This window comes from Brachionichthys hirsutus, chromosome 12 (assembly GCF_040956055.1).
Source record: "Brachionichthys hirsutus isolate HB-005 chromosome 12, CSIRO-AGI_Bhir_v1, whole genome shotgun sequence".
Classification (NCBI taxonomy): Eukaryota; Metazoa; Chordata; class Actinopteri; order Lophiiformes; family Brachionichthyidae; genus Brachionichthys; species Brachionichthys hirsutus.
In genome coordinates, this window is record NC_090908.1 from 12,548,565 (window position 1) to 12,575,669 (window position 27,105).

General features: G+C 49.4%; 3 protein-coding genes across 3 annotated transcripts in view; 1 reads left to right on the top strand and 2 right to left on the bottom strand.

Annotated features, from left to right (window-relative positions):
- lrrfip1a (leucine rich repeat (in FLII) interacting protein 1a) overlaps nt 1-4,867 on the bottom strand; it is a 17,253-nt gene extending 12,386 nt beyond the window's left edge. Inside the window, exons 1-2 of the mRNA XM_068746209.1 lie at nt 4,311-4,867; nt 1,429-1,446 (exon numbers count right to left, since the gene is read on the bottom strand). Of these exons, the coding sequence (XP_068602310.1) occupies nt 1,429-1,446; nt 4,311-4,406 (114 nt within the window). The 5' untranslated portion in view covers nt 4,407-4,867. The remainder of the gene's footprint in view (nt 1-1,428; nt 1,447-4,310) is intronic.
- Nucleotides 4,868-6,659: 1,792 nt separating this feature from the next.
- On the top strand, nt 6,660-8,772 carry LOC137902193 (ras-related protein Rab-17-like). Its single transcript, XM_068746265.1, has 5 exons — nt 6,660-6,840; nt 7,136-7,287; nt 7,358-7,483; nt 7,564-7,657; nt 8,395-8,772. Exons 1-5 carry the CDS (start codon nt 6,660-6,662, stop codon nt 8,511-8,513), a joined length of 672 nt encoding a protein of 223 aa, XP_068602366.1. The 3' UTR covers nt 8,514-8,772.
- A 957-nt stretch (nt 8,773-9,729) lies between these two features.
- Nucleotides 9,730-20,603, bottom strand: mlphb (melanophilin b). Its single transcript, XM_068745978.1, has 13 exons — nt 20,479-20,603; nt 18,389-18,610; nt 18,080-18,219; nt 16,530-16,585; nt 15,533-15,625; nt 14,634-14,745; nt 14,331-14,557; nt 13,328-13,411; nt 11,386-11,640; nt 10,497-10,646; nt 10,348-10,416; nt 10,113-10,161; nt 9,730-9,863 (listed from the first exon to the last, which is right to left on the bottom strand). Exons 1-13 carry the CDS (start codon nt 20,601-20,603, stop codon nt 9,730-9,732), a joined length of 1,716 nt encoding a protein of 571 aa, XP_068602079.1.
- Between the last annotated feature and the right edge of the window lie 6,502 nt (nt 20,604-27,105).

The window sequence follows — 27,105 nt, forward strand, 5'->3', positions numbered from 1 at the left end:
AGAAGCCGCCCTAGCGATGAAGGAGATCTTCCAGAAATAGCTGCGGCTGATTGCTCTTCCCCTGAGGTTCGGTCCGCCTGCGGAAACGGAATTTCCTCTCAGTGAAAGGTTCAACATTTGGACCCTTGACTTTCAGACACGCAAAAACAAGCTTCACAAATCTGTGCTGAAACACCTCCTGGTGTGTTCATTTGCACCCAGGAAGGCGCTAAATCTACGAGAACCTCTGTCAAGTCTATTCACAAGAAAACGGAAAGCCGTTTTGAGCCGCCGCCGTCAGGCGGGTGGGAACCGCAGCAACACACACAATGCAACACGCCACAACCGGTGCCGGGACACGAGCACAATCGTATCGGTTGGACTAGAACTTCCTGTGAATGACAGTTTAGCCAACGTTCTGAATGGGGCGGACGCAATAAAAACACAACTGCTTATTACTAAAGCTTATTACTAAAATGGCAAATTAATCTTGAGAAAATGTTATGACCACCGCACGTCTGAGAAATAGGGTTGACTCAAACACACCAGACCAGTGCTATTAGCTTAGCATCGCTGCAGACCTGACTGTAGCCTCCAGTCAGAAAAGCTGCATCTAAAGAGGCCAGAAGACAGAATGTCGTTGTTTCCTTTCTATTTATAACGACCTACGCGGTCTCACTGTTCTAATTCAGCGCCATTTCTACAGGGAGGGTGTCCTCTGGGAGGAGACAAAGGCTGATCTAACAAGTTGGATCAGCAGGACCCAAAGGATCTCCTATCAGAATCAGAAGGAGTCCCGAGCCCCCCTCCCATCCAACCTTTGGTCATCTCGCCGTCCAGACGACAAAAAGAAGTGCTTTGAGATGCAAAACGGAGAGAAGGAAGACAAATCCCAGAATGCTTTGTGAACAGAGGAGACGAGACGTGAATGAAAGATGGCTGCCGTTCTGGTAAAAGAATGGAGACGTTTAATGTCTTTAAAAATGATCCGCTGATGACGTGACGAGATGAAGACTAACCCCGACACCGCCTAAATATTCAGAGGAACGAGTCAAAAAACGAGGGGTTAAATCACAGACTGGGTCAGTCGAGAGGACAGAGGCCTGGGTTCTGTCACCGCCATGCCGTCGGTCCAATGCCAATCTTTAAGTGCCACCAGAACCGAAGGCCAGCTCGGCTCGACGACGCCGCATTCCTACATCCTGACCGCCCCAACCAGAACCGATGGTCCGAACAAAGGCAGCACAGTGACATAAAGCCCGCCCAGCGCCAGGGTGGACTGCATTTAACGAGGTGGGATCATAAAGCGGACACACACACACACACACACACACACACACACACACACACACACAAAGGTCGGTTAATATCCAGTCGGGGCCATGACGACTAATTGTATTTTTTTTTTCTTTGCAGACCTTATAAATCAAAGGGAGGGGCTGTTCTGACACGATTGACCAGACGTGACTCAACAGGTCTAAAAATACAACCCAGGAGCCGCACGGTGGGACGATCCAGGAAGTAAAAACATGGAGATCACCGATAAACACAGTATGCTTTTTCCGTTGAGGTTCACCAGATGTTTCCGGTTGGGCCCGTCCTCATCTCGCCTCCCGCCGCTAAAAGCCAGACGGGAGAAAAGCGACCCCCCCCCAAAAGAAAGGTGGCCCGAGTGAAATGCTCACCGTACCTCACAGGAAGTTACACAACGCAGCCCCGGAGCGGAGAGGAATCTGCGTGAAGATGATTTACTTCTTCATTCGGACAAATACTCTTCAGGCAGGGAGGGGGTTAATGGTTCTACACGTCTCGCTTCACGCACATCGGGTCACGCAGGAAGAACTTGGAGAACTTTTGTGGAATTTGTTTTGAATGACGGGATGCAGGAATCTTTCTCCACTTTCTGTAACATTTATTCCCAAACTATGGAAACAATTTCCACTGAACTTTGTGGAAAAGTGGGGCAAGAAGTCGGAAGTTTGGGTTTGGAGAGGGACGGATCGCATTTACACCATCATCATCATCACCACTGCTCAGCCATCACTCCTCCTCGGCGTACCTGGGCCGTGGCGAATAAACAGGATGGCTGTGCGTGCGATGATGTCACCGAGAGGAAGCCAACACAAACCACTTCCTTTTAAGGAGGTGCGAGTCAAGCAAACAAACTGAACCGAGGCCAGTTGTGTGTGCACACATCAGAATGTGTGTCCAAGTCCTCCCCGGTCCGATGGGTGTCCACTGGGTTCTGGCTCATCAGACTCTTACTGGGGGGACAGACTGGGTCCGATGGGTGTTCACTGGGTTCTGGCTGATCAGACTCTTACTGGGGGGGCAGACTGGGTCCGATGGGTGTTCACTGGGTTCTGGCTGATCAGACTCTTACTGGGGGGGGGGGGCAGACTGGGTCCGATGGGTGTCCACTGGGTTCTGGCTGGTCCACTGGTTTGAATGTAAACATTCTTATCAGAGCGAGCGCTCAAGACTGGACAGAAATACGGTTACACAACTTTCCTGTTTAGTCAGCGGGGATTTTGGCTGTCATTGTGCAAATGTGTGCTGCTTGCTCCGCCCCCCCCCCCCTCCCCCCTCCCCCCAATTAAAGATTAACTCTGGCACAATCCCTCCACGCCTGAGAAATTAAAAAAGGGGATTGAGCGGTGGGCTCTCGCTTCCTTGTCTTCACCCCCCCCGGCCTAATCCACCCTAAATATTAAATTATCTTCAGCGCTTGAGTAATATTCAGGTAGACCAGCATGGAATCCTTTACTATTATGGTTCAACACACTGCTCAATCCCCTTTTTATTCTGCTATAGAATAAATGTCGCCCTCTTATAAGTCTTCCAGTAGACATGGAGCAGATCCTGATTTCATGATATTGACCCTTTCAAACAGGTTTCTCTCCAGACCTCATTTCAAGGAGAAGCCACTTCACAAAGGCCTGCAAGCATTTCACTGCAAACACGCAAAGGTCGCCGCGACCTGAGCATGACCCCATTGAGGGTTATGATTGGACTGGTTAGAACCAGCCTGTTAAGGAAGAGTTCACACCCAGCCAACTGTCAGGAATGATATCCGATGATAAGACTGTCCGGCTGTTATTACTGGACCGAGGTTTTAAATTGAGACAGATAATCACCGAAACAATGAAAGCAATTGAAGTGACAAATATTCTTCAAGCTACAATGGATGTTTACAACTGGACCCAACTCGTTGGACAGGGGCAGTAAAACTTCCAGCGAACTTGCCCCCCACCCCCCCCCACCCCACCCCCGGGGCCCAATCTAAACCGAGGTGCAGCAACAGCTGATGTTTCACGAGCGCCTATTTTTAAAGCTCTTCTACAGAACCGGCCAACATGCCATTCTGTCAACGAGCTGCCGGCGAGGGACGCGACCCTTCAGCTCCTTAAAGGCACAGACGTGACAGAAAACTGTCCAAATGCTGCGTCACATGACCGCGAGAAACACGTTTATTCGGGATGACCTCCTGTGCCATCAACCTCCAGACGGGGATCGTTCGTTCCACTGCAAATAGATGACAAAAACAAAACACCTGAGAGTCACAGGAATGCGCAGCCGCACGCTTCTGCAGGATAAATAGTCAGCGAAGCAGCAAGGAGATAATGAAGCACGCAAACCGCTGCAGGTTTTGGAGAAGAGGCGGCTCACCGCGAGACAACAGAAGCTTTTTTTCAGTTAGGACCGGCATGCAAACATGATTAAACATCCGGGTTGGGTTCGCCCAGACACGACTTCCTCTCAAAGTCACCCTAAACCAGGATGATGACGTTCCACATGATCCCTCATTTTCAAATTCAAACCACACTCATTACCCAAAATACGCAAATAATCTCAAATATTCTTTTGCTGCCTCTCAGGAACGTGTGCGTGGGATCACATCTCAAACGTGGCATTACCCCGGCCGGCCATAAAACACTTGTTACTCCTCCTCTTTAGCCGCCATCATTACGAGATAAACCTTGAAGGGTGACAAACCTGTCACAACACGACTTCAGCATCTAAGAAACAGATCATGGCTGAGGGGCTCACGACAACACGGAGGACGTGACCAATCATTTCTACTGGTAGTGCATGAATAAGGAAAAAAAGTCATCAGTCAGCGATTAAATTATCTAAAAAGATAAACACTCCTGCATCTATATATTATTTTCTGTTCTAGAGTTATCATTATTAATTTGACTATTTGCTGCTGTAGTTAAAGTAAAAATGTGATATAATTGGGGGGCCTGTGCCCCCCCCCGGAAGACCTTTCTTTGTATTCAGCCATCAACTTCAAAACCAGAAAACTTTATTCCTCCCATGAATTCCACACTCACCTCTCTCGCGATGAGATTGAGGGCATCGTCCTCCGCCGTCGACCTCTCCTTCTTGGTGGTCCTCTTCCGTCCCGTGCCCTGGGTCCCCATGTTCGCCCCCAAACACCTACCCGGCAGACGAAGCCCGACTCGCGGTCCCGAGTAGCCCGAACACAGCGGCCGCTAGCCGCTAGCCGCTAGCCGCTAAAACCGCTCGAGCTGGAGGCGAGGAGGTGAAAACGAGCGGCGGCTGCTCGCCCGCGCGCCTCCGGTCATTCTCTTGTTGCCGCTTTTTTTTTTTTTTTTACGCTCCTTCCTGGATTTCTGAAAAGAGGCTCGCGACCTCCTCGGAGCTGACGCACGTGCGCTCCTGTTGCGTTTACGAGCAGTCGGAAGCGGTCACGGCGGCGTCGCAGCTGTGCGCCTCTGAAACTTAAAATAGCATTAATTTAAGTTTGAGATACTCTTGATTTATCTCGACGGTTAATTTAACGGCTTCGTAACGATCCAGCAGGAATTTCACTCCGCTCGGACGGGCTCGGGAACCTGTCACACTGACGAGCTTCATAGACTGTGTTCGTCAAAGCTGCGTTCAGGGGTTATCGGATATCTGGGAATTATACTCAAGGGATTTAATATGCATCGCTGTTGGAACGTTTTATGTGGAAATAAAAATCCGCATGTTTCCGTTGTTAACTTTAAAGTAACAAAACCAATATTAAATCAATAGGTATTATTATTTTAATAATAATAAAACATTATTTGATGTCATAGTTGTTTGAGACAGAGCTCAGTTGGAACTATTTTGTACGCATCTATTAAGATTATTGGCAGTCTGATTATTAATATTTTCTCCATTAAAAATGTTTTGTTCGAAATTAAGGGTTTTGAAATTCATAACGAAGTTATATTTATTTATTTTTGCATAAAATGAGCAAATTATAGTTTTTAAAAGTCATTTTTCTGTTAGTTGGTGTGATTAATCAACTCGTCCTTTAAGCCTAGTACTTATAGACTCTATAAAGTTTTCTTATTAAATGGCACAAAATATATTTGAGTACCTCGAACAGTTTCTAGAATGAAAAAAGTTTCTGATGAAGTTACTTTCTTTGGAGAATTGACGCTGAGCACTTGAACGCCCCACGGACCTCCGGTAGGGGTTCTCCTTCCATACATGTTCAGGAGTCCGGTTTCAGAAACCGCAGCTCCTCCGCGGAGCTGTCGCACTCTCACACTCCCTCCGCTATTTTTAATGATGACCAGCAACTTCTAAAAACAGTCTGGAGCTTCTTAAAGATGCAGACCGACCGGACCCCGTGACCCACATATGACGGCCCGGTACACGGCGGCTCTGCTGCTGCCATTCAATCCCTCGACCTTTTATTTTATTGTGATATGAAGTCATTTGGAATTTAAACGCACACACAGTTTTATTCTAGTTGTGTGTATTGTATTTTCTTTCTTATAAACTCATTTGTGTTTAAATCTGACAGCAACAAACTGTAAAAACGTTTATTCTTAATAAGGCCCGATTTCACCTAGGCATCAATGACGTCATACAGATCGGAGCTGTCGTCACCACCGGGGGGTGTAGCAGTGCAGATGCAATGCTGCCCTCATGTGTTGCATCGCAGAATTGCAGTGGAGCGTTATACGTGTACTCGTCAGATTGTATGATTCCACAAATGCTATAGATTATTGTGGAGCCGGTTGGGGGGGGGGGGGGGGGGGATGCACCGGATCAGGAATCCCGGAATTCCGGAGCAGATCCAGTTCAAATTGTGGATCAGACATTTGATTTGAAGGCACCTATTTTTCATTAGGTTCAGGGCTGCTGTAATTTGCAGGACTACTGGGTATTGCTGGAGGTTTGCTCTTTATCATATATTAATGATATGCCCCAATTTAACAGGAAGTACCGGTGGCTTGAACACTGAAGAGGAAGCAGCACCAAGCGTTGGATAAAATTTCCCACAATCCTTTCTGTTCCTGTTTGCACACTTTAGAACTTCCCAGACAGATTTCAAAACAAACATTGCTTGAACACGTGTCTTCTTCCTGTATGAGGTTTTATGCTGCTAACTGACAATTGGCTGGATTGTGTTGTCTCTTAGGAGTGGGTGTGTTCAAGGAAGTCAAATAATTTCCAGCTACGACTGGACTTTGGTTTTGTTTTTACTTTCTGTAGGACAAATTGACGGCCCGGAGACTCTTCCGACAAGACATGTGAACTCGTCCGTGCAGTTTGGCGTAGCTGTGGTTTCTAGACTGGATTAAAGTTTGACTTCTGGCTCGGGACTTTTGGACTCTTTCTGTCCTGTCCATTTGTATTCTCTCCCTCTTTTGGAGTGGAGTCAACTTTTGATGGGGGAAATTCTCCCAAGGGATCCAGGAGCAGCCAGGCTCCAGAGAGACAGTGTCAGTAGACCGGTTCGGGTCCTCAGGGTTAAGATGGTCCTGCTGGGAAGCTCTGGCGTGGGAAAGTCCAGTCTGGCTCTGCGATTTGTTAAGAGTGAGTTCAGGAGTACATCGCCTACAGTAGGAAGTGAGTTCCTAACACTCTTTTAAAATTGCCATTTTTCTTCACGTGATTCTTTTGGCCATGGATCTCTTAAAAATACAATTCAATGACGTAATTCGTGTCCTTAGCTTAGCTTAGCATAAAGACTGGAAGCAGAACCTTTCACCCTTTCGTAATGAGCAATTTGCCTGAATGTTGAGGATACAACATGTTCGCTAGTGTCATGCTTTACTTTACCCAAGACAGATCTAGAGTAGCTTCCAGCAAGTATGCTAAGCTAGGCTAACAGAATGTAACACTCTTAGTCTTCTCCCCTCAGGTGCCTACCTGACCCACGTGGTGTACCTGAGTAATGCCACCCTTCGCTTTGAGATATGGGACACGGCAGGGCAGGAAAAATACCACAGTATTACCCCTCTCTACTACAGAGGGGCCCATGCCGCACTTTTGGTCTATGACATCACCAAACGGGTAACAGCTGGACGTGGCGGTCCTGTCTTCGCCGGCGGGCATGTGACTGAGTGTCTCTGCGTCTTTGCAGGACACATTTGTCAGAGCTCAGGTGTGGCTCAAAGAGCTGGAGAGACATTACATCCCGGGCTCTACGGTCATATGGCTGGTCGGCAACAAGGGGGATCTGGGACAGGAGCGACAAGTCTCCGCCCAGGTGCGGCGCCTCAGTCAGACCCGAGTTCTTACTATACTATAATAAAGCATCTATATTTCCTTCTATATGTCGCCTTACAGGAGGGGCAGAGTCTGGCTGATGACAGGGGCCTATCCTTCACGGAGACCTCGGCGCTGACGGGGCACCAGATCAACGAGCTGCTTCTGGCTCTAGGTGAGTCAAGGCGTCGGCCGTTTCTGGATATTTGGCAATTCTCAGCTGACCACCGATGAAATGCTATCAAGAATAGACGAGGTTTTATTGCGATGCACTGAAAACAGCCTCTGTAAAACTCCTGTGCCACTAGAGGGCAGCACATACCAACACGAGGAACACGTCCTCCATCCCCTTCGATTTGAAGAACCTTACTGGCAACATTAAGAGCCTGAATTCCTTTCTAAACTGTGGCCTGGAAGAACAGTTAGTCCACAAAAGAAATGTCAGTATTCCAGTAGTTCCGATGGAAAGCTGGGCGAGGTTCCTGCAGGGTCAAGAGGGGGACATGCCACGAAAAGTGAAATAGCAAAAACCCAACACAAGTGAACAGCGACTGCGGCGTAATCCGGTTCCCCAGAAGCCTGTTTTACGAGGTTGTGCGCCAGGGTTAGCACTAATGCTAAACTCATGGGTCTGATCAACCGATTTTCCAGCCCGTCTATGCCCTCGGAGCTTCTGCAGACATGGATTATTCTTTAATTTCAAAAACAAGCCCACATCAACTTCAATGTTAGACAAAAATAGTACGATTTTTTTTACTTATTCGTCTTTATTGCTACTCTAGAAATATTGTTTGGACTACGACGCTTCGGCCTTTCCACCGCGTTTGGGTGAAGCGTTCCTTTCAGTTCTCCCATCTGAGACGTCTGCACACTGAACAGCTGGGGGTGTTCTGTAACCCGGGTCTGATTCAGCCCACAGAGTGTATGACTGTAATGAAGTGCAGCAGGGAGGCCTGACGGAGTGGGAGGAGACACCCCTGGTGGATTTGCACCGCCGACACACGTTCGGTTCCTCGACTTCCTGTTGCTGAGTTGAGAGCTTCGACGAAATGATTCATTTCCACGCTGATTATTCTCTAGGATGTTTTCATGATTGTTCAATCACTCCCTTTGTCTCCCCCCCCCCCCCCCCCCCAGAACAAAGTGATGTCCTCATAGTTCCTCTTGGTCCATCGAACCGTCCAAAACGGAAATAGTTGACGATTATTCTTCATTGTGTAATTCACAAATAGTTGAAGCTGCATCACAAAGAAACCGTCTTAAATAGAATTAGACTGCCCTACCTAAATGTGACGATATTAAATGGATAATATATTACTTTGTCTTTACTTTTTTTTTTTTAAACAGGCTAGTTAGCTTAGCAGGGAAGCAAAGCAGGTGGAAGAAGCTGCAAAGCTCAGTAGACAGAAATATGTTAACACATTATATTCCCTTTGTAAGATTAAGATGTGTCTTTAAAAAACAAACAAACAATACCTGTCTTATGTTTACCAATAGCTAGCATTAGCTGTAGCCAGTCAGGACATTTAAGGTGTTTTTTTTTCCTGATACTTTAAGCTGAAATTCTGGTTTTATCTTACAAATGACACTTTTAAGAGCTTAAAAGGATTCTGCTGAGGTTGCATTGACATTTTGGCCTGTTGAAGCCTCCGTACAGAGCGTCCTCTCCGTCGGTCTTCCATACTGACAGTTTATAGATGCTTAAAAGGTTCCAAATGTGGACCTGTATGGGTTGCATATCTAATAAAAGACTTCAGTGTCTTTACAAACGCAGATCTCTAACTGCATGACATCTAAGGCAATACGAATGGAATAAAACCAAAAATCTAAAATTCAAACACTTAGGTTCTGCAATACGTGTTTATATACGACGGGGTTTGGGTCTCGCCAAGGGCCGCGTCACTAAAGCATCACCAAGAAGCTGTTTTAAATAGACTCGCATTCCAGTTGAATGTCTCAACTACATCTTTGATTCCAGCTCCAGCTCAGATAATCCCGAACAGTCCCAGCAAACGAGGTCCAGGGGAACGCCATCGGTCACGTGAGGCTCGGGCCGCTCCTCAAAAACCCTGCGTCATCACCGGCTTCTGCAGGAAGACCAACGGTGATCAATGGCCGGCTGCTCCGCCCATAATGGTTCTAATTACCCTCGCCGAAGGGGAGGCGAGGGTTAACCATAAATGAAGCGTTTATTACCAAACAATAGATCCATTTGGGAAGACTAACATTAAGCCCCACCCAATTAGCTTAGCTTGGTTTAGCATCCAGAAAGACAACAGCACCTACCGAGGAGGCACCCCTGGCCTTGGGCTTGGCTAGCGGATTCCTCTGAGTCAAGGATCCTCTGTCGAAGGAGTTCCTCACAAACCTGTCCACCTGGCCTGGGAACAGACACACATCCACGTTTTAGTCGTCAGAGGTCATGCCACACACACACACACACACACACACCGCCGGGAATTCTGCAGGCAGAGAACCGGGTTTCCGGTTTCCGATGGGAAAATCGAACCCGGACACAATAGGACACAGTCCTCAGCAGCTTGCAATCAGATTATCAAGTTGAGTTTAACGAGGTTAAGATGCTCTGAGTCAGTCGAGAGGCCCCGGGGGCCACGCTGCGCGGCTCTTACTTGCTGCAGAGTTGTGGGAGATTCTCCTTGCTTGGATCGGGATCCCAGACTGGAAGACAGCGAAGCAGGAGAGCAATGGTAAAGCCAGCGACAACGTGTGAACAGCCTTTCAGCCCCGCTTCCTGCCTCCCTCCTTGACTTGATCATAAACGACAGATGTTTTGAACAAGGACATATTTTCCGACGCAAGTCTGACTCTGACATTTCAGCTGTAAAGGAAAGTGAAAGTCTTTACCCGCCTACTCCTGTCCCCTGGCATGCCGGCAGCGTTCAGGGCAGCGATCCTGTTCTCGATGTAAGAGGCCTTGTGATAAAAAAAAGAGAGAACCTTTACTCGTTCTGCCTCTTGCAGGTGAAACTATCCGCCGGGCGACTTTGCTTCACCTCGCTCTGGGAGCTCTGAACGCCAGCGGCTGCTTGGGCGACCTTGTCCTCCAGCTCATAAAGCAAGGCCGTCGAGCCTTTCACGCTCTCCGCTGATTCCTCCTCCAGAGGGGGACACTTCCTGTCCAACATCTCCGATCCAAGACTCGTCTGTGAGAGAAACGTTGGAACGCAAATGTTACATTTTAATCTTGTAGCTTTATATCCTTCACTGACATTCTCCGGAGGCCGTGAGCACGGAGCCTTCGGGTCGCATGCTTGACATGAAACCTCGGTTATCTTTGGGCACAACAACTAGGCGGTTAGGGTTCGGAAACATTCAGTGGCGCATTGCTGCTTGCTTTCACGTGGGAAGCTCTGGTCTCCTGGGTGACAGTCTTCGGGAGGTGACCCTCAACCCTGACCTCCACCCAACTCTGGACTGGGTTCAACCCAAGCTATTCCTCCCGCTGCAGACGGGTGGAGAGTCTTGATGAGTCTCGACGCGATGCCTCAGCAGTTCTACACCTTCTCCCTGCTTGTGCCTACCGGAGGCCGGTGTCATTCAGTCTGAACAGGCCTGAGATAAGACACGCCCTCATCACGCCGCCAGAGAAGACCAATCCAGAAACAACAAAGCTGCTATTTTTCCGCTCAAAGCTGCGTTTCAGAAAATCTGGGACGCATGTTTGTGAAAGAAAAACAAACGATAAAGCCGGGGTGACTTGATTTACGGCTCCAGAATGTGCTTGAAGTGGATTCCAGCCGAGGTGGTACGGAATTTCATGAGCTCGGATGTTTTTGTTGGTTTGTTTTTTACATGTTTTTTACCAGATGTGCACTCTGCAAACGAAGGAAGCATTAATTAATATAACTAAGAATGCTTGCGTGTGAATGCACATTTTCCGACCTCCGGAGCCTCGGCCTGCTCAGGACGCTCCACCGGTCCGGGGACGACGCTGCTCGCTCTGGACGCCGGTCTGGTCGGTATTCTGGACGGCTTGACGTCCACCGGCGTCCTGCTGGACTCGTCCTCATCGGAGGTCAGGCTGCGGTCGCTGATGTTGTCCGTCATCTTGTGTAGTTTCTGTCTCAGCTGCTGCTCTTCTTCATCCACCTCCTCGCACGGAGGAAGAGGAGAGGTGCCGCTCGGAGTCGGAGGAGCCTGATTGGTTTGTAGGAACGAAAGAGAATGTGTGCGTGAAAGATCGACCCGTTTACACGCGCGTCTTTGATTTAAATGTGCTGGTTAAGTGGAAGCAGGCGGGCGATGCCTCAGCGGTTTATCGCTGATTGTTTCCCTGTGGAGGGAGTCTGGGAAAAAACTCAGCTCGGAAAGCACATGTTAGCACGCAACGGCTAGCATGGGTAGCAAACTACGACAGTATAGTGGCACCTTAGCATTAACGCAAATGTTCTCATTGTAGAGATCGCATGGTACAGTAAATGTAAAGGGTTGACTAGCCTCAACCTGCTAGGTCTGCGCTCTCAGTGTCTTTCTAGCTCAGATGACTTTATTATATATATATATAAATAAAGGCTATTTTATTGGTTACTTTTTTAAGTCAGCAGGAAACATTTAATTGGCTGCTGGAGACAAAGCTCTAACGCCAAACAGCATGATGGGCTCTGTGTCAGACAAATTAGCCAGCTAGCTCGCCGGACAGCAATTCGAGTCTGCAGAATTTACGGTCGGCGGCTAAACTAGAAGTCTGGTTAGAATTTATAGTCGCTTTTATCACTGCAAACTGTATGCGTGAAGTTAGCATGGAAGAGAAGCATCTTAAAGTAAGTAACGAGGCTCAGGTCAAAGGTCGACTGCCTGCATGCAACTTGAACCTTTAGCTCCCTCAGCTTATTATTGTTTTCCACCAAGGTCTCTGGATGTGAAAACGGCGAGTCGTCCGGTTGACTCGTCCCTTCAGGCGCCACGCCACCGACCGCTCTGTTATCTTAAATAGAAACTCGCAGCTCCGGGTTGTAAAATAGTTCATTCCATACATGCACGGTGCGATAACGCGCAGACACGAAATTAACACAGATGTGTTCCACGAAAAGGAACCAGACGCTATGAAAATTGTTTTAAGCTGTGGTTTGCCACGAGGAAGAGGCGGAAAAGCACGAGTTCCATCCAATAACGCTCCAATTTGAAGCGTAATAGCGGCTAATCACCAGCCAGACTGAAGTTCTGCTGGTTTCGGTTCAGATGCTTTTAGGAGTTGGCGCTTCATCTGCTCATTTTGGAGCAGAATCCAGAGCTAACCACCCGATTAAAACCAGACACGAAGCCCACATGATGAGGAGGGGGGGGGGGGGGGGGGGGGGCGGAGATGGAAGCATGTGCTGCTCGTTGTATGAAAATAAATACCTCATCAGTAGAGAGGAATCATCTCCGAATACGGGTTAAATAGTTTCAAACGCCTCACAGCCGCGTTCGCCTTTACCGGCAGGCTACGTGCACGAGTCGAAATCCTCAGTCGTTGCATTGATTTATGTTTCTGTTGATCAGCGAAGCAACAAGCCACACTCATCACTGACTTATTATCACGTTATAAAGTTTACTCTGTTGGCAAAGCGACTCTTGGCTCTTGCTAGCTTGTTGCTAACTAGCTAACGCGCAGGGCTCAACAGAGCCGTTTTACCAGTAACCGCGTTAAATCAGCCGAAGCAGTTCTTGGGTCTGAACCAGATTGCGACAGTGAATTTGGGCCGACTATCCGAGGAAGCGAACTCTGGTCCATTTAAAGTGGACCAAACAGGCAAGTTCGGGTCAGGGCTAGCACCGAAACCTTCCACTGCAACAGCTGGGCCGAGGTCGGGGCAATGAGTTAGCGATAAGGAACGGCGTTTACCTGATCGTAGGCCAACGCCACATTCTGCTCTACGTGGTTCAAGAGGTCCTCGATGGCCGACACCCGTCTGTCCAGGTCAGTGATCTGCAGAGAGAAGACGAGTCGGGGATTGGCGGTTATTTTCGGAAGCGCGGGAAGCCGATAACGAATCAAGGGACGTCGAAATAAGCGGCGCAGCCCGGGCTACATCCCCGATGGAACAAATCAAAGGTGGCTTTTAATCGATTACCCTCAGGCAAACTGTTGGGACGCTCATTTCAGACTCGACGCGCTCACACTTGGACTCGATTTAAACTGGTACGGAACCCGTGTTTCATCTCGTTGTCTCTCTTTCCATTTCACGCCTGCCCATGAATATTTCTCGCTACAGAAATAGTTCTGGATTAAAACGAACTTTAAATGGGCGGGGCTCAGAGGCTGTAGATATCCTGAAAGTCATTGTCTTAGGCTCTGCATCCTTATTACCCCACACATGCCCTGGACTCCTCAAACACTCAAATGGCTTCCAGATCACAATCAAACAAACATGAAGTGATGGCCTCACGTGGAGGAGAGTCGCTGATGCGCTCGGACTGATTCCCGGCGGCAGCTTGCTCGACTCATGTCGGCCCAGCCGACGGTAAACAGGCTGTGTTTGTTTCCTATCTCCCGTGATCGATTCGCTTCCTCTCCAGGGGCCGGGTTGGATACCAACACGTAAATAGACTCTGATCTCACAGCTGCCTCGCCTCAAACGCTCAAACTCTCCTCTGAAGAACGCGAGTCGTCGGACCGACGTGCGCCGCCAGCAGCAACAATTAGATGCTCGTTTGATCACTGTGTGGTACGCAGACGGATGCATCAAATATTCCCTTTCCTCAAACCTCCGTTTTGATCGTACGATGGAAACAGAAGGTCGATAAACTTACAGGAAGGAGAGTCCAAAGAAAAGAGCGGGAAACATCTAAAGTATATTCCTGCTTCGTTAAAAGCCGCAGGAGGCGTCCATCAATAAAACTGAGACCTGTGGAGGTGGGCTCGGGCTCTCCCGGGAGGTGTGTCCTAAGGGGCCTGCATGGGTCTGGTACTGGTGCCGGTTCTGGTCGCCCTCGCCCTCAGACTCAGACTCATCGGGTCTGAGGAGATAGCTTCCGGATCGCGGCCCCCAAGCGCCGCTGCTGCCGCAGGACGAATAGCTGAGCCGGGAGACGGAGCGGGACGGAGTCCGGTTGTCCGGGTACACGAGGTAATCTGAGGAGTATGAAGGTCACAGATTAGATGAGCTGTACAGGATTAGGGTTACGTCTCCCATGTCTCCGGTCCACACCTTCGTCTTGCTCCTCCAGGATCTGACGGAAAACCGAAGCCACGTTGCCATCGGCAAGAATCAACTCCCTCATGCCCGGATCCATGTCCATGATGTCATGAGGGACCGGAGCCTAGGGGGGGGGGGGATGGAGACGTGGGTCGGTACAAAGGAGCCCATGATGCTGTTTCAGGGAAAGATAGGATGGAAGGAGAAGGCGCGGCCGTAGCGACGAACGGGATCAAAGTTCAGGATGGACCGAACCTTCACGCTTCCACCGGTTGGTCGCTTTGCTGCAAAGATGACAGGATGGATTTCCACTCGCGATGGCGGAAGGATGGAGCTTCTGTTAGATAATGTGGTGCAGATCCAGATAATCCAGAATAAGTATTTTATTCATTGGGCTACATAATGGGATTGTAAATATCTCCCGTAGTTTTATAAATAGATCCAGACGAGTGATTTATTTGAGGATCTCTGGGGGCGATCCAGCTCCTGTTTGTGTAACGCGTTTTATCGTCGTTCGATCTTGGCAGGGCTCTGATGCCCTCCTTGTTCCTGGGAAATCTAATTTTACATATAATCCAAAAAGCGAGGCCATTTTGATGCTTCCGCTAAGTCCCGGTTTAAAGTCCTCCTACCTGATTGGGTGCAGCACCATCTCCTCACAACATTCTGCTTAATGAACTTACAAGCATGCACATCTGGAAATGCGACATTAGTGGATTTGGCCGGATAGGCGAATGAAGAAAGACAGCGCTGGAGACTCTCGTGTTCTTCCTGCCAGACATCTGGTTTGGCAAAGAAAGACTCCAGGAACAAGCAGAAGAAGAAACAGGCCGAGGGCCCCCCCGAGAATGAGTGCATGCAGAGCGGCCTGGGCGGGGAAGGGCCGGTTCTGGCCCCTGCCGGCCCGTTACCTGATTCGACTGCCGCCGGGATTCCATGAAGTAGTCACAGCCCCGCTGGAAATCAAAGGGATCGACAGATAGGCGCTTTTTGCCCTTTGTCGTCTTTGGAGGGGCAGGAAGAGAAACGCCGCCACCAGCAGGAGAGAGGTAAAAAAACAGGTAAAAAAAACACAACAAAGGGTTAAAGCCCGAGGAGAGGAGAAGGATGCAGGCTTGGTTTACACGAACCCCCCCCCCCCCCCCCCCTCAGAGCACATTAGCGTGTTCCTGGGATTTATTATTGCATGGGAGACGCAGCGCTAGCAACAGATTGTTTGCAAAATACATATGTGCTGCTCTTCGGCAACAAGAACGCGAACGGAGTCGCCTCGAGGAACATCTGGACGAAACGCGTTCAGCATGTCGCAGGAGAAGAAGACGCTCGAAGTCTGGTCCTCAAGCTGCAGCTGCATATTCTGATCCTGGAAGAAATGAAATACGTCCTCGCAGCTTCGTAAGAATCAGAAGCGAAATGGCCAAAATAAATGGGGCGAAGCCGGAGCGCGACCTCGGGCTGCAACCCCCCCCCCCCAAACTGGCCAATGATCTGATCTATCAAAACATCCAATCAGATAAGACATGAATCAAACGTTAGCAGGTTATCAGAAGAAGCACGTCAAACCGACTGACATTTCACCGTCTCAGGACTCCAACCGGAGGCCCTTCAACTCTCACTCCCGTGTCTGTGATCGGACATGACAGTTTGGTATTTACCCACAATGCACTGCCAGGGCTGGTTGAGCCTCGCCTAATCTGAGTCCGTCACAAGCTGTGAAAGCATTCCAGTGTTTCACACGGATGACCCCGACCCCGTCGGCGCCGACCACGACCTCGCCTGGCTCTCGGTCTGCTTTAATCTGTTTCGCTAGTCACCGTAACGACTGTTACGCTATCTCTGCTAATCTAAGGTGAAAACGATTAGCAGAGAAAGAAGCTCAACCAGGAGAGAAGAGTGAAACAGATGTACCTTCCTGCCGTGCCGGGGATCTGTTGCGTCCGCGCCGTCCTCCTCGTGGCCGTCTGCTGATAAAGGGGCGCACACGTTAGCGCCGGCTAAAGCGCGAGCACAAACATCCCTCCGGCTGAATCTCCCACATCATCTAAAGGGATCATTTTAACAACAAAACTAAGACGAGTGGCTCTAAGAGGACCGCACACCCCCGGCTGGATTAGACCTCCCAGGGGCCCCAGAGGGAACCAGCACGTGGGCTCAGACTGACCCGTGTCTTACTCTGGTGAAAGCATGCACTTGTTTATTTTAGAGCCCTATAAATAAAGGCAATAAAATGGGAAATAAAATGTTTTCACTTAAAAATCCCTGAACAATGAAATGAAAACAACAGGATTTCACGACGTGTGTGTGTGACGAGCACGACGCCGTGACGGGCTTTTAGGGGAACGCCGGCGGAGCGGGAAAGGATGAAGGCGATTGATTTTCCAGCCTGAGCCGAGGTTCGCCAGCGGAGATAATTAAGGTCGCTATAAAAGAATAGTTCAAAGCAGCAGTGGCACCGTTAAACCAGCGAACCGGGTTCAGCCGGCCGACTGGGCCAAACGGCGTTTTCGTGCGTGCGCACCAGCGCTCCATCTGCGCACGGACGCTTTACGGATGACACCCTCGGAGCTGTGGGGGCCTGGCGGACCACAGCGGAACACAAACAGGAACATGAGTGTGAATGAGTGCGTAGCCACACGATGCATCGCTATTATCTGTGTGGATCCCACAACAATGCGTCCCGTCCTCCCCCCTCGCCCCCTTCCTGGTCGGCAGACTCCAGACACCGCCTGCGAGACATGTGACTGGACGATCACAAGGCCTGCTGGGTCGAGCCGGCCCAACCAGCTCGCTCCGCTGCCTTTTCCAAAGCCCTGGAGGGCGAGTCAGCGTGAGCGGCGGCAGGAGTTAATTAAACTCCCGATGCTGTGATCTCTCCTGGAGATCTCAAATGCAGTCCGGGTTCCAGGACGCTTGTTTTGCATGCTCCAGGTGTTGCCACGGGTTACAGGCGATGCTGCGTGAGCAACTTCAAAAAGAGAACTGGGGGGGGGGGGGGAGTTTTCCGATCAAGCCGTCGCCGCATCGGTCTGAAAACCCGAGCAGGACTTTCCACCGCATGTGAATCTCCGGTAATCTGAGGACGAGTCAGCAACGAGTCCCACGGACTCTGGCTCGGCAGCGCTGTGAGGAGGCAGAGCCGGAAACAGGGGGAAGATGGAGGAGGCGAAATCCCTGGCTGATTACTCTGCATGAGAGCAGGAAACAGAGGAAGACGCTGACGTCTTAGTCGGGGGGGGGTCGGGCTGATGGCTCGATGTCCCTGACCTTGTCGCGTTCATTAATGGCGAGCTCAATCACACCTTCAGAAACTCCAACTTCTGACCTGCAAGAACCTCCTGAGGACCAGATATAAATCCGATGACTCGGCGTAGCCTTGATGCGACTCGCGACATTTGACGAGTTGGTCGTCGGCTTCGAGATCGAGCTGAAGAAAGCCAGTTAAAGGAGAAACGTCTCACCTCCCGGGTCATTCGGAGAGCAGCTGCGCCGCCCGTCCAGCCTCTTGAAGAGCGATCGCATCACTTTGGCGCTGCCGAAGCGCTTGAAGCGAGTACGGACGTTTTCGTGGCACCATTCCAAAGTGCCGATCTTGAGCACTCTGTTGCAGAAAAGATGGCAAGATTCAAAGCAGGAAAAATACGAAACACAGACAAGCCGGTGGTGTTTCTGTCCGTCTCAATGTAAGGAACAGAATAAAGGCAGCCGTCCAGCATCCGTTGACGGGATGATGCTGCGTTCGTGTTAGGAACACTCGTTTGAGTCGCTACCTGGCCATGTGGCAGGGATCGCACACCCAGCCCTCCTCGTTCCCCTTGTAGCGGCTGCACGACTTGCAGACGTGGAGCTGGCAGTCCAGACACCGACGCCTGGTGTTGACCAGGAACCTGAAGGGCTGGAGACATCGGATGCAGTGCGACTCCGCCAGGCCGGCCGGGCTGCCCAGCAGCTCCCGCTTGGTGTCTTCTTTCTCTATCTTGGTCTTCAGCTCTCTGAAAAAAGAGAGTCGGGATGAAGGTTTCCGTCACACGGCTGGAGGACAAAGCGGGACGTTCTTCATTTAGTCTCTAGTAGGATTATTTAATGACCATAAACAGGCCATTATTTACTGCTGTCATGCTTTTGTAAAACAGATGTTGAAAAGCAGGGAAAAACCTCGGGACATGTGCAAAAGACGAGGGGAAATCCAGATGTTCACCGCGGAGACATTTCATGTGATTATGGAAACTAAGCTACTTTAATGTTGAGTCAAGGGTTAAGGTCGGGTCAACAGAACTTTAAAGGTCGACCCAGAATCACAGCAATTTCTAGCTAGCTTTGTCATAGCCAGGCTAGCCGCCAGTAGTTTTGCTAAGCTAAGCTAAGCGCGTCTTTTCATGCCTCTCTCTCGGAATCAAAACAAGCAAGTCGATATTCCCCAACAGGGGGCTTTAAGACTGCCGGGAAACAGTCATTTCATCCATTTTTAATATTAAGCTGTGAATTAATATCGATAAAATGTTTTCAAAATTATACTTTACTCCAAAAGGAAAGAGTCAAAGACTTTTGTGATCAATACATCGTCAATTTTTTTGTGACAAACTACCATGAATTTAGTTATTGCGATGTAAAAAAGCAAAACCTTTTTCCAAATGAATGTTTTGGAACTTAATAAACAGATTGATGGTTTTGTTGTTCTCGTGGATTCGGTCAAGCGAAACAAATCCTCCAGCACATCTGTTTTCCAGCCCGATCTGTGCGGTTTAAGGAGCAACCATAAAGATCTATATCTCTTTATATTTCTGCACAGGGTCCGCTTGAAAACAAAAGTCTGCCTCGGCAGCAAACAGCCGTTTATTTGAGTGGAAAATAAATAACCGCACAAGCACTTTGGCAGGAATGAGAAGTCTGTGGCTGAAACTAAAGAACAATCACGTCGTTTATTCAAAGCTTCGGCTTAAACAGAAGAGACAAACTCCTCTCGCTGCGTTCCTGAGGGACAAGACAGAAACCTGAAGATGCACAATGGGACGAGGTCCCAGCGTTAATGCAGGGAAACCATTAAGTCACGTAAAAACCACGTTAGCGGAGGAAAACGAGGAACAACAGGAAATGCGTTCAAGCCCGGAACACTTTAACGTGACTCATCGATACAGAGGCCAGAGACGTCTGTAATCACAATCAAAGATTTTAAGGGGCCTGCCGCCCCACACCGGTGCTTCAGTCGCTCCGATCTGACCAATCAGGTAACCCGAGTGGAGTCACCGGTGTGGACACGCCCCCTGACGAGACATTAATCCAGTCCTGACTCGACTTGGTCAGTTTTAGAGCATTTATGTTAAACTGTTCTCGCTCATCTTTAAAGTGTTCATTTTCAGCGTTGAACTTCATTTCTAGTGTTAAAACTTTTATTTTTTTAGCAGAAATTTTTTCTTTGTTAGCATTAAATTATAAATTTTTTAACATTAAACTAATTTCTTAGACCATCTCCCAAAAAACAAACAAAAAAACTAAACAAAAGATATTGGTTATTTTCTTTCTTTATTTACTTTAACAGAATCCCGAGGGCGGCCATTTTCATCGTTTACTCGTCTTGTTGGAATTTGGATGAAGGTATCTGCAGCCACAGATTCGATAAACACAGCAGATGTAAATAAAGTCTTTAGGTCGCACGACTCCCTATTGTGACCTCCCCTCCCACCTCCCTCCGAGGGACGATCCAGGAAATGCCCTCCGAAACCTTTCCTCCCACGGCCTGACTTTTGAACCGACCATCAGTCGCCGTTGCCGTGGAGACACAACAAATGGCTAGATCGTCTGTTGGTGGCGCAGAGTTAGTCCAGCCTTCAGGACTGCAGGACGCGCCTCCTCTTGGACTTACCCCAGTCTGTCCTCCTCCTTCTTCCTCAGGTCAAAGTCCCTCTGGATGACGGCCCAAACATGTTCGGCCTCCTCATCCGTCAGTCTGGACAGATCCAGCTTCTTGCCCGTTGTGTTGGCGGACATGACGGTGAACTGTCAGGCTCCCTGGAGGAGGTGAGGGAGGAGGAGAGGAAGGAGGAGAGGAAGGACGTAGTCAGCTTGCAGCTTTCAAGATTCTTTGCAACTGTTTTGTGGCAGTTTTAAAAGAAACTGAACGTTTTCCATCTCAGATTTCGCTCATGCATAAAGAAACTGCAGACACTTTAATCCAGGCGTGTCAGTTCAAGAGTTCTATGCACAAAAACAGGGACGGGGGGGGGGGGGGGTCACGCAGTGGCGGAAATTGAACACGGCAGCAGGGATTGTGTGATATGAAGCATGGCTCTGTTTCCATCAATCACCGAGGGCTTCAGCCGTGGATCCAGGACCGAGTCGTGTCCCGGCAGCGAAGGATCCGAGAAAAGATGTGATCGGCGACTCAGACTGCTGAAGCTCGTGTTGGCTTTGGCTTCTCGCCGCCAAAGAGGAGGAGATTAAGCTGCGGCTGAAGATTCACGTGGCTCCGCCTCTGGCCCTTGATGTGTGGAATGTGGGTCTCTTCACATTTAGCACATTTTCCCCATCCATCCGTTTTCATGCAGATGAAACAATCACGCGTGTTGCTGGAGCCTATCCCAGCGTGCAACGGGTGAGGGGCGGGCGCACCTCGGACGTCGCACGCTGCAATATTACATATTGCACGCAAATTACATATCACGTTATTTATAACACATCACAGAAGGATCAAAGAATCAGCCTTATTTAAAAAAAAAGAAGTTCATTAAAATGACAGAAAATTATTATTATTATTATTATTAATTTATTATTAAATCTGTTGTTTCGTTTTGTTTGTTTTTCTGTTAATAAAGTTAAAAAAAGAAAAGAAAAAAAAATGACAGAAAATAATAGAAACTGACTTTGATCTGTACAAAAGAACTGCCTCTTTGAATTCATGTTGAATCACCTGCCTTCAAAGGCAGCAAAACATCAAAGGAACCATCAAGTTAAAAGCAGTAAGCCCCATGTTGGCAGTAAGCCATGCTTTTAGCTGGACATGGATGAAGGCCACATTGAGCTTATCACTGGAGGAGGAGATTCTTTCACGACGAGCGAGTGGAATGTTGATATCGTCACTGCAGCAGGAGACATGAGCAGCGACGCGACTCGAAACTTATGTCTTCAAGGTCTTCCGTTTACAGTCTGGATCATGAATCTAATGTACGCGGAGTGAGCCCTGGCCGGTAGCTAAAAACGTCAGTGCTGTTGGTTTTCCTCGGCTGCTCCGATCTCCCAACTAAAATATGCACAAAGAATCCCAGACTGGCGGCTTGCCCCGCCTCTCGACTGCTGGGATAGGCTCCAGCACAAGGTCCGCCCTCCTCCCTCAAGAAAGGGGCCCTGCCTCTGTGACTTACACCTGCCTCCTTCCTCCATCCACGCCGGGCAGCCATGGCTAACGCGGCGCTAGCCTTACCCGGCACCAGCCCCCCCCCCCCCCCCCCCCCAACCGGCATCTGTCCTGTGATCCGGTCTGGACTGTTAATCCGAGTCTCTGCTAAGCACAGCCTTCGCCACATAGTTCAAAGGATCCAGGTTGACCCGAGCGGGAGGGCCGCGGCCCAGTGGAGCAGCGCCGCTGAGCTGGGGCAGCACGTGGAACGCTCTTACATCATCAGCCGGGCCACACGGGAACGCAATTGTGTTTCCCACCGGTCGCAAAGACGAAGCCTGAGCTCAGCTAATTGAATTTCTGCTTCTGCAATGATGGGAAAAAAAAAACCAAGCACATTCTGTAAAAGCACGACTCCCTCCCACAGCTTCAGCTCCACACGGCGTCCAAATGTCCCTGAAGGACAGACGAAGAGCTTCACGTAGCCGTGGACTTTAACTCGCTATCGTATAACTCACTGTGTACAAAGTTGTGTTTTTCTTAACCATTAAACTCGATGCCTGCAGAACAGTTCTCCTTTGTTTCACCTTTATTTATCACAGAATTCAGCAGGTGCGCGACGCCACTTGTTTGCAAAAGGAAGGTCCGGGTTTCGGTGGCAGAAACGCAAACACGCCTCACAATGGCTCCAGCAGCAAACGCCGCCACGGGACGAAACGCTTAGCTCCGGTTGGACCCGCTTTAGAATCAATCTCAGAAAGGTGTCTAAAGCTTGCTCAACGGTACATGAGCCGTTAAAGTTAGAGGACGGAGGATCAGTCCCAGACAAGAGGACGGAGTCCAGACTAACAAGAGGACGGAGTCCAGTCTAACAAGAGGACGGAGTCCAGTCCCAGACAAGAGGGTTTAAATGATTTGGAAAAGGATTGGAATGAGGCGCTCCTCAGGGATTCTAACACCGTCACATATTCATGCAGGTATTAAAGGAATATTACCTCGCCGTGTGGATCAGAAGCCGCAGGACGTTTCCTCTGAAGGCGGGACCAGACTGTCTGCTGGACAAACTGAGACAGTAATGCTAATCACATGTCCAAAAGTTAAGCAGGAGGAAGTCAAGCAGGGACAGCAGCCTCCTCGCCTCCCTCCTCCCTACCTCTTTAAACCTTTCCCTCCCTCCTCTCTCCTCCGTCCTCTAAATACTTAAATACTAAGTACTTTTTATTGTATTGTTTTGTTTTTATTTATTTAAATGTATTGTTTTTTATTATTCAATTTGGTTTACAGCAGCTACACTTTCTAACTCTAGTCTGCTGCTGGTCGCCGCGTGCGCATGCGCCCGGGCAATGTGGGTGAAGTCTCGCCTAAGGGCGCAACGACACATGCGCCTGATCCGGGGATCGAACCACCAACCTCTCGATCACAGGACGACCCTCTCAACCACTGTGCCACCATCGCCCTCTTTAAACCTTTCCCTGCCTCCTCTCTCCTCCGTCCTCTTTACCTCTTTAAACCTTTCCCTGCCTCCTCTCTCCTCCTCGCCTTCCTCCTCTTTACACGAATGAAACCTTTTAGCCCGTCTGGATGAAGGATTTGATCGTGTGCTACTCGTTTTGTGTTTGCGTAGGGAAAACCCTGATTAATGGCACATCAATTAGTCTGGAAGCAAAAACAGGGCGTGCTTAATTCCTAGAGCCCGCAGTAACTAATGCAGGGTTGGTTGAAGTGTTGTTTGCTGTGTGGGCTGGTCAGGAGTCCGACAAACATTTACACACTGGAGGACAAACGGCTGTAAAGGCAGGAAGGAGAGAAGAGAAGAAGAGACTCAAGCGTCTTTGAGTTTTCAGAAAAGCGCTATATAAATAAAATGTATTATTATTATTATTATTATTATTAAGAGAGGAATCAAACCGCCAAGGCTGATCGAGTTTTGACGGAATATAATTGAATTGGTGAACTTGCTTATCTGATTTTCCTCTCACAAACATTACGAGAGTCTCCAAGAGCGGACTGGGGGGGGGGGGGGGGGGGGGGTGTGTGTGTGTGTGTGTTCGGTTATCAAGCTCCTTTATCGTGGAATCAGCTCCCTGATTGGGTGCGTGAGGCAGATGCCATGTCTGTGCTTTTGGCTCCACCCAGTGAGGGACAAGCCAGAACCGGATCAGCGAGTTGACATGGCTGACGTTTACACGGTGTCCAGCAGAGCTATTTAAAGCAACGTGGGACTTTAGAATGGTCTAAAAAAGAAAGGAATAACAGGCAAAGAAACATAAAGCATCAGTTAATAGCCTACAAGCTATAACTCAGCTGTGCTAACAGCATGCTAACAGCGGTAACGCTAGACAAACATCCATATTCCGTGTTCTTCCTGTACGTGTTTAGGAATGCCGCACCCTAAAATGTTTGTAGTGAAGTGAAATCCAAAAAGCGGCGTCACAATAAAGATAAAGTGAAATCTGTTCTCCTGCCTTGATGTTTCCGATCAGCCGTTTAGACGCCATTTCATCTGTAAATATCGATGGCGATGCGGCGGGCCTCTGTGATTGGTCCGTCGCACTTCGTTCTGTGATCTGGACAGTCGATATGAAAATTCCATTCCTAGGCTCAATGCGGCTTACAGAGCCCCCCCCACAATCCCATGGGAACCCCCCCCCCCACTGGAAAGTTTCCCTCCACGCATCCAGCTGGTCACGGCCAGCAGCCTTTTGGACAAAGACTCATTATGGAGACCAGTTTTACTATAAAGTCCAGCAGCGTCCCACTCTGAACAGTTTGCATCGAGACATTTAGGAGGAGGTTCAGTTCTCACCGGGGTTGGTTGGTTGGTTGGTTGGTTGGTTGGTTGGTTGGTTGGTTGGTTTGTCAGAACGGATGTCATAAAACCTCCTGGACAGGCGTCCACATAACGGAACAGGATGGGACACAGTCCAGGAAACAACGCTTGAGGCTCCGCTGCAGTTCGGGAGAAAGAATCGGATCCAGGATTTTTAATAACAAAAACCTGATGAAGTGACCTTCGCCTTGCCTGATCCAAGCCCCGCCCATCCATGAGTTAAAGGTTCCTTCTGCAGTCATCGCCGCTGATCTCAGGGTCCACTGTTCCCACCAATGTTTGCTCCGAAAGCACCGGGTAACCGGGGGCAACAGCCGTGCCGGGTAATAAGGCCCACTTAGAGGCGATTGTGTGTCATTAAAGCGATTTCAGCACTCTCACACACCTGGGAGGAAGCCGGCGGAGATGTTAATGTTCAATATGTCCATCGTCGTATTAAATACTGAGACCTTAAAAACATGCAAATGTGATTCGACTGGGTCAAAACTGACCAAATAAACCCGATCCCGTCTGACGAGGGCGGATCCCATGTGAAGTTCTTACTGCCTGATTATTACCCCACTGAGGAGGCTGCATGTCCTCAGACTGGCCTCCTTTCATGGATAAACAAAAGCTACTGAACTGCTCGCCTCTTGTGTAAAGAGGGATCAAGGCGAGCTTTAGAGGTTTGTGTCGGACTGATCGAGCCTGGCGGAAGCGAGCGCGCCGTGCGCCACGCCGCTTCCTGATAACATGGATGCAACCATGACGCCTACAATGGCGTGGCTGAAGCCTGTTGAATCCCTCCGACGATGTGCACGGATGAGGCCTCGCCGGGGGAGGAAACGCCCAGAAACACTCCAGATGATGCAGGAGGAGGACGGCGGGGGCCGCTGATGCAGCGCTCCGGGGGGTGGGGGGGCCTTTCTAATTAGCAGGACTATGCTCTCCCGTGTTTGACTGTAAACGCTTAGTGGGGTTGTCTTTAGAGGCCTTGAATCTACGCAAGTCATTTCCTCTTGAGCCACCTGGAAAAATGCCTGAGCTTAAGTCATCCTTCAGCTGACAGGACAGGAAGAATAAAGGAGTGTCTTAATAACCGGACGTTTTCAGAACTGGGGAATGCAGGAACTGAATGACATCGCAGATTTAGAGTCTCATGGACGCAATTTGACTTTTAGGAAGAATGATGAAGGTGCAGCCGTAGTTAAAGCGCTGGACTTGGTCATCTGGTTTGACCCGCAAATCCTCGTCTGTACTTTCTGCTGCGAGCAAAAGCACCTCTCGGGGCAGCGTTCGCCGTTACGTAACGACCCCTCCCCGCGAGAGAACCTGTAAAGCCAAACATCCGAGGCCTTGAACATTGTTCCACTGCGTCAGACCGCGCCGCACACCCCTCTTCATTACGCGGTGCACAGCCCGACTCGACACGAATCAGGCTGCGTTCGCTCCCAAACAGCTGGCTCGGCATCGACGTTGCATCAACACCGGTTTGATTTACGGCAGGAGTCAGAAAGCAGGGAGCGTTTTTGCACGCTCGGAAGAATCTCATTAACATGCGAAATGTTTCGGCGCTGCACGACTATCAATCCTAAACACGCCGGGAGTCAAACCCGGAGGCCCGAGCACCGTTTTCCTCCGCCTCCGTGGTTCAAGAGAGGCAGGGGAGAAGCGGCGTGGAGTTTATGAGGAAATCAAACGTCAAGGAAGCCAATGAGAGCTTCTCAAGGTAAATAACACTCGCCGGCGACGGTGGAAAAGGCGACGGCGCACTGAGTCAGCCTGCAGACTATGACACAGAGTCCGGCCCCGTTTCCATCATCAACGCTGCTGAAAATCAACCGTCATTCATGAACGTGCACGCGCGGACGTTATTGTGGAGTAGCCATAGCTACTGGCGGCGGCATTAATAGACTCCAGCTGTCGATTAAAGACGCCGTTTGAGCGTTCAATGGTGGCCATTGTTCAGTCGGATCGGTGACTCAGAGAGGAACTGGGGGCGGGGGGGGCTGTGTGGCTCCACTCGAAACAGAAGTAACTTACAGCAATGGTTGGAAAGACTTCGGATTCCTGCCTCTTTTGTGGGACGGAGGCAGAAACTGCAGCTTTTTTCTATTTATTTATAATGTTGCAATAAAAAACAAAAGGAATTGCCTCAAGTTATCAGAGCCTTAAGCTCTATTTAATAGAAATGTGCAGATAAGTGCAGAACCGAAGCGGCCTACGAGGTAACTCAGAGGGATTTACGCTGGATTCTCTAATTACAGTATCTGGACCTGCTTCCGAGCTTACCTCCCAGTGAGATGGAGTGGGAGTTGTGGGAACAAGGTGCGGTCAGCGGCTCCGAC